This window comes from Peromyscus eremicus, chromosome 3 (assembly GCF_949786415.1).
Source record: "Peromyscus eremicus chromosome 3, PerEre_H2_v1, whole genome shotgun sequence".
NCBI classification, from domain to species: domain Eukaryota; kingdom Metazoa; phylum Chordata; class Mammalia; order Rodentia; family Cricetidae; genus Peromyscus; species Peromyscus eremicus.
The window spans coordinates 10,048,730-10,056,630 of record NC_081418.1 but is presented as its reverse complement, the minus strand read 5'-3'; the positions used below and the strand labels follow the sequence as shown (position 1 = coordinate 10,056,630).

Here is a 7,901-nt window from a genome sequence, read left to right as displayed (position 1 = left end):
CATCAGCGCAGAGATGTCTTTAGATATAACCGGTTTAAATTATTGTTGCTTATTAATGTATGTACACTATCCTACAATTACATACAGCAATGCATTTGTGAATTTTCTTTATTATTTGCATTGCATGTGGATATGAAACTTGCTGTTGTGGTTCACAAGAGTACTGTTGGATAAGGAATGATGGGTAATCAATTATCAAGTAGCTCAGTGCTGAATGTGGCTTCCACTCTGTCCATGTCATGACATCAGTGTGTCATCTCCGTCTTGGGAGCTACATTGAGGATCCTGCGTCAAGCTCTGCTTTCTCTGCTTGCCTCTATTTTCAGTTCACATTCTCACTTTTTTATATGCATGTGGTAAGCTAAATTCTTTTAAACCTGATACAACATTTAGATTAAGTAAAATATAAAAAGGAAATGTAATAGTTCATTAATTTTTAAGATATATATATATATATATATATATATATATATATATATACTGAACAATTATTTTTAACATGATGATCATGAATTTTTTCAGTAGATTTTAGCTGCTGAACCACTTAGGGAGTTTAAAATCCTTAAATGCACACCATGTTGTGCCCTGCGCCCCACTTGGCAGCAGCCAGAGTGAGAACAGCTAACCTCTCATCTGTTCAGACTCTCCTTAGGACTGCCTGCAGCACTCTTTCATGACTCAAGAAGCGTGACTCCTCAATGCTGAGTTCTTCCTTGAGATATGAAGGTCCCTCTTAAATGAGTTACCAGAATACAGAACAACAAAACTGAAACCCTTTGGGCAGTTCTAGATAAAGTTCAAGCTGATCCCATTCCCCATCAACACAACCTTTAAATACATCATAATCTTTAAACACAGAGACAGGGACACGGAGAAGTCAGCGTAGTTGCTCAAACAGGGTTGAGTTTCTGTTCGAATCTCAGGGTGGAACTAAAGAATGTCACCACTTGGAAAACAAAAAGGAGTAATGAACCTTGGATGCATGTGGTTTTGCTTTCTTTCTGGAGTAGCTGGGAACTTTTGTTTTAAATTTTCATTTTTACCATATTAGAGGGGATTTTAATTTAAAGTTTCTGTTGAGACTCTCTGTTGTCTGTAAATTCTCCCACATGGAAGGAGAAGTTAAAACGACTGGAAGAAGACATAAGAAGAAATAAAAGGCAATTAGAAAATCACTGTCAATTAAGTACTGGGGGAGGTGTGATCAACCCTCTGGAGAGAGGCTTGTAGGAGAAAAAAAAGTGCTGTGTTCCGTAGGCTGAATTTTTGTCATCTTCAACTGGCAGTTCCTCATGTGTCATGCTAGGAGTTCGGTTGTGAAAACACATAGTTTCAAATGCTGTCCCTTTTAGGACATGTGTTTTAAATGCCAGAGGGAGGGGGTGGTGCTATATAATAAAGCCCAGGTGTCTATTGCTATGATTTTAAATGGTTGAATTCAACAAGCATGCACTAATTAAATGATAGCTATTTTTACCCAAATTTGGCAGCAAATCAGGAAAGAATTTCTATCATAAAATGCTAACAATAATGTTCTAAGACAAGACCTCAGTGTAATCTACAAGAAAGAAATGCTCTATTCCCAAAACTTGTATTTATTTTTAGCTTGTAAGTATATTTATTGTTTAAATCACAGAACAGAGTACTACTTGATACTTACTCTTCTTTTCCATAATTAGATTTCTTCATATAATAAACATTTGGCTTCGTCTTTCCCACCATTCCCCTCAAAAACAGTTTTCTTCCAAGACTTGTTAAAAAAAAAAAAAAAAAAAAAAACACATTTAAGAACTCAATAAAAATCAGTGATGGCTGAATACCACAAAGTCATGTATGTTGCATGGTATATGTTATCTCACAGCTGAAGGATCAGAGCTTGCAATGCTATGATCCCCTCCTCCTCTGGTATCATACAAATTTTTGAAGTGTGGACTGATTTCACACTTCCTGGTGGTCATTTCTGAGGGTGCTCTCTGGCTGCACCTTCATGTTGATTTTCCTTTTCAAAAAGGTTGCCCAGTGCGTGCCCGCAGCACCGTCTCACCATACGCCATATGTCTGAACTTTCTTCAGAACTTCTGTGTCCGACTCTTCTTTCCACACTGTTTGTTTTTGTAAACGAAGTGACTGCCAAGTGGCTCAGATCAGCTCAGGTGATCATTTTCCCACCTTCCCATCTGCTCCTCTTCAAACCCTTTTTCAATTAATTAATTTGTTGATAGAGGGCATCATTCTATAGCCCAGACTAGCCTAGGACTTCCTATGTGGGCTAAGATTGCCTTGAACTCATAGCAATCTCCCTGTACCATCACTCAAAGTGCTGGGGTTACAGGTTGGAGTAAGCATGCCCAGCTTGAAGGATAATTTATAAACAATTTTCTCCTTTCATTTAGTCTTCCTATTACTTTGTACTTTTCTGTTTGATATTATGAAGTCTTCATTTTCTTTCTAGAGAAAGGATTATAAATTTTGAGGGTTTTTTTTTTGTTGTTTTTTTGTTTTTTTGGTGGGGTCGGTTGGTTAGTTTGTTTTTGTTTTGTTTTGTTTTGACACAGGGTCTCACTGTGTAGCTCTAGCTATCCTGGAACTTACTATGTAGACCAGGTTGGCCCCAAACTCATAGAGATCTTCCTGCCTCTTCCCAAGACCACCCCCTACCTCCCATACCGGACTACAGGGATTAAAGGTGTATGTCATCACACCTGGCAAGAATGTGAATTTTGTACAACTGTATAAATATCCCATGATTTTAAGTTTTCATTACAAATTTATGTTAAGGAGCTAGAGAGATGGCACAGCAATAAAGATCATTGGCTGCTCTTCCAGAGGATCTGGGTTCAATTCCTAGCACCAATATAATAAGTAGCTCACAACCAAAGGTAACTTCAGTTCCAGGGTATCCAAGGCCATATTCTGGCCTCTGTGTGCAGCATGCATGTGAGTGGTACACAGATATACATGCTAGTAAAACACCCATGCACATAACAGAATAAAATAGAATAGAATGAAATAAAATGATAAATTAAAATTAAGAAATAAATTAATGTCAGTTACATAGAACCAAAAATATAGTAACATTTCAAGAGTCATCATGATACCTGTGTAACATTTCAGTGCTACAATCTATTATGCTCCCATGAATGTCTGTTTTAAGATCTTGTACTTATCTAAATAAAGACGGCCAATCATATTCCAATGATTTCTAAATCATTTGTCTTGGCCCCCTTTGAGCTTACCCTAAGTACTAAATATTTACTTATTTAGTCCTTGCTCTCTCTCATTCAGTCATACATCTTCATCATTGCTCATGGACTAATAATAGGTCTTTCTCCATCTACAGAGTGGTCATATCCATGATAATGACTTGTAAACTCAGATGATTAAAAGCATCTCATAAAGGGTTGTTTTCTTTTAATGTTCACATCTCTAAACTATCACTGGAGATTTTCATCTAGTTTGGCAACATTGCATTAGAGACTGTTAAAGCATTCTTTAGAGTATTATCCATCCCTGGCCTATGTCTATAGGAATGCTATCATTTTCCACATTGGTGCTCCTTTTTTTTCCCCCTAGACAGGGTTCCTCTGCTTAACAAGCTGGCTGTCCTGGAACTCACTCTGTAGGTCATGCTGGCTGCAAACTCACAGAGATCCATCTGCCTCTGCCTCCCGAGTGCTGAAATTAAAGGCATACACCACTACTGCCCTACTATTGATCCTCCTTTTAAAGCAACTGGAGCATCAGAAGTGGTTTTCTTAGCCATGTCATTACATATGCAAGTATTTACCTACTCCAGATGAAGATTGACATCAGTTCTTACTGATTAATTATCATTGAATCCTAATTTGTTGATATCCTAATTCCATGTATAGAAAAAAGCACTGTGGTGTTTTCCAGTATCTGTTGATTTGTTTGTCTGAGTGCTTGTTTGAAACAGGGTTTCTGTAATTACACTGGTTTAAGACTTGCTACTTAGGCAACAACAGTCTTGACTTTTATCTCCTCTATGCTGGGATTGGAGATGCTGTGATGCTTCTTTAAAAATAATATTTAAATAACAAGTCAAAAGAGTCCATTTGCTAGTAAAAGGGATTGTTTTTACTTTGCTTATGGTCTGAAATTGCCATTTATCAGCAACTAGAGTGTGTACCTGGTAGTGGGGAGATCAAAACCCTGAGTGGAAATGTGATTAAGCCTTGCCAATTTAAGATAAATCCAAGAGTAAAAATTTCCAAGTCTCCCGTGCTTTTCTAAAAATAAGTTTCAGGTAGTTTTCTGGGTCTTGACCAAAGCTGGATTTTGAGGACTATAAGAGTCCATTGGGAAATAATAAGGAATAAAGAGAAGTCAGTGCAGGCATCTCTCTCTTCTCCTTTCCTAGGTCAAAAAGAGATTGGATAGGAAACCAATGGTTGGTTAGGAGAGGCGGGGCTGATAACAGAACTACTCATAACTTGATGTGTGCACGTGTGCCTGTACACATTCCTGAGTGTGTGCGTGTGTGTTTTGTTTTGAGCCAACGTTGGTCTTGAATTCCTGACCTACCGGCCTCTGCCTCCTAAGTGCTGGGATTACAGGTGGGTGCCAACGTGCCATTTGAAGAAGACTACTATGAAGCTTGCTTTATGAGGCCTTTGGTCAATTGCCATCCATTTTCTGGAGAATATTTTTTTTCAGAACTCCTGGGATACATAGACTTGGGAAGAAAGCATCCAAAACAATGTGATATTTTATCTACTTTCTTCTGCATCCTGAGTGCTTAGTGTTTTCTTGAAGGTGCCTCGCATATTCTATTTAACTCAATTGCTTCCTCTAGTCCTCAAGAACCATGCTTATTTTCTTTGTTTTTATTCAAAACATTACTTCTGAGCCAAGTACAGATTTGATATCAAGCTAACTTACAGTTAAACAAAACAACAACCTGAACTGCTCATTTCTTTCTAAATCAGGTGTTAGGAAATTTTATCTGACTCGGAAGGAAGTAGCACCAAGGGGGTTCTCCTTTGGGCTGCAAGGACATTGTCCCTGGCCACATGTGAGGGATGCCTTTCCAGGTTAGAATAGACAGGATTTGTTAGCTTTGAATAACTTTACGGCACTCCTGCAAGGGGGTGAGGTGCTCAGGTTTCCCAGGCACATTGTGCTCATAACCATGGTGCTCACTGTCCTCACTACCTCCATCTTAACAAACCACTTTGGTCTTTCCCTTGCTCGGTGATTTTTGTGGTACTAACCCAGATGGGACCCAGATTTAATGCATGTTTAAAAACTGCTTCACCACTGAGGTGTCTCCAGTCCTTGTGTGTTTTCTTTTTTGGAGACAGAATCTCACTAAAGATACACTGCAGAGTTGTATCTTTTTTTTTTTTTTTTTTTTTTTGGTTTTTCGAGACAGGGTTTCTCTGTGTAGCTTTGCACCTTTTCCTGGAACTCACTTGGTAGCCCAGGCTGGCCTCGAACTCAACTCACAGAGATCCGCCTGGCTCTGCCTCCTGAGTGCTGGGATTAAAGGCGTGCGCCACCACCGCCCGGCCAGAGTTGTATCTTGTACTCACTGTGGTGTATACCTTGCACTTGTGTTCTTCCAGCTTTAGCCTCCAGAGTACCCGATGTTACAAGTTTGTGCTACCAGGGCTAGCTATAATTCACATTTATTGAACGTCAGACACCAGCAGTTGCTCAGTGCTTTTGTGAGCACTAACTCACTAGTAGATACTATTCAATATTACTAGACAAATAACATTAGGTGCCTCGTGTTATGTGTAAAAAAAACCTGACACATAGCTAGCCTCTTGGAATTTGAATAAGATCATGTGTACAAAATTGCCTGAGATCACCTTTACAATATAAACACAGAAAGTGAATCTCTAGGACATGCGCTGGAAATCACCTAGGCTGTATTTATCTTTATCCCACCTCTGGTGAATTCACACAGTCCAGTAAAGAATACCACAATTTTCATAATCAATGACATCTTGGGTTTCCCTAAGTTCATTAAAATCACATGGTTATTGTAAAGAGGTAGTCTCTTCATAGAGAGGACATAAAATCATAGAATATTTAGATGGAAAAAACTTTCAAGGTAAGTCATCTGCACTTATGTTGTAAGTATTATTACACGTATTATTGTGCAAATTTTAATTTGTCTTAACAATAAAAATCCCTAGAGTCAGAGATCATTGTAAAAACTGAAAGATCAGAGAAGCAGAACAGCCTACCACTAGTTCTTATCTCTATGAAATCCTCAGGCAAAAAGGGAGGAGCTCCTGTCTCCTCCCACCTTATATTTCTTTTCTCTGGCCAGCCATATCACTTCCTGTCTCAACCTTCCTAGTGCTGAAATGAAAGGCATGAGATCCCAAGTGCTGGGATTAAAGGTGTGTGCCACCACTGCTAACTAGTGGCTGACTTTGCCCTCTGATCTTCAGGCAAGCTTGATTTGCTAGAGAATACACAAAATATCACCACAATATATATATGCTATATACAATCTCATAAGATTATATTGCCTAGTGACATCATGGCCAGTTATATTCCTGTAATTTCTATCGTATTTGCATAGTAATAATGAAATCATTGAATAATGCATTTCTCAGAATATATCCTTCTGATTATATGGCCAATGACTAATTTAGTGGAAATCACTAACAGTTGTATCCCCCCAATCAATTTTTCACCCACCCCTGAAATTCCTCACAGACTTGTTCAGTCACTATTTGTGCTACCACATGCTCCCACACTGTACCATGTTTATCTGCACATCTTTTTTCCTACATTAGACTCTCAGATCACATTTTGAAAATTCTGCTAGTTGTTTCATATATAGAAGACCCAGAGGTGATTCTGGCTGGATTATCTTATTGTTTTAACTTGTAACTCTCTTTATTTTCCAGGAGCAAAATTTATTGGAACATTCCCCATTCCAGACACTTATAATCCAGATGATGATAAAATATATTTCTTCTTTCGGGAATCATCTCAGGAAGGCAGCACATCTGACAGAAGCATTCTTTCAAGAGTTGGGAGAGTTTGTAAGGCAAGATTCATTTTTTTTTTCTTAAGAACCGTGTCTATGTGCATGAAGTAATTCATCTTCAGTGCTGAAGAAAAAGGGCCGTTCACGATTGATAAAGTTGTAAGATGAGTTCACACTTCTATAAATGTGTAATTTTTGAGGTGCTATTGTGAAAAGCAAAAACAAGTTATTTTCAAATAGGGAATTTGATTTTCAGTTCTTGACCTGCTTCCCCAGCCTTGTGCATTATTTGGCACTCTGCTGATGTCTCTGTACCACTCACTGATCTTTTCAGTAAGATCACTCACTGTCCTGGTCTCCAAAGAGAAAATGTTCTCATGGAACATTAGACAATCTTACCTTAAAATTGAATGATCACTAGAGTAACTTAAACAGTAACAAAATCATGTCTGTATTTATAAATACATACTACACATGTAACAACCATGTCTTTTGTTTGGACCAACTGAGTTTTAAATACAGTTATATCTTCTTATATTAAATACTTCCTATGCCATTAATCTAGATTAAGTTCTGAACGAAAAATGAAGAAGAAAAGATAACTAAAAGCATAAAATATTTATCTTAAAGAAAACTCCAATTAGTCCTGAATATTGTTGTTTTATGTAAAGTATACTAACCACATTAACTGTTTGAGACACTTACATTTTGTTTCATCAAGGCTTTTAGTTGATTGTCTATGGACTTTATAGACTAGAGACAGCACTGAAGCCAAACTCTCGATGTCTGAATGTGTGTGTTCTTCCTGCCTTTGCCTCTGCTGCAATGACTTTCTGGAGGAGACATAAATCAGTTATGTGCAAGGGCCATTAAGTTAATAAATACCTTCTTCAGGAATCTTTCCTCGGCCTTAAACAAACTTTTC

At 38.0% G+C, this 7,901-nt stretch overlaps 1 protein-coding gene across 1 annotated transcript in view; it reads left to right on the top strand.

Annotated features, from left to right (window-relative positions):
- Sema3d (semaphorin 3D) overlaps nt 1-7,901 on the top strand; it is a 107,632-nt gene that overhangs the window by 50,040 nt on the left and 49,691 nt on the right. Inside the window, exon 2 of the mRNA XM_059256451.1 lies at nt 6,894-7,036. Coding sequence (XP_059112434.1) covers nt 6,894-7,036 — 143 coding nt within the window. The remainder of the gene's footprint in view (nt 1-6,893; nt 7,037-7,901) is intronic.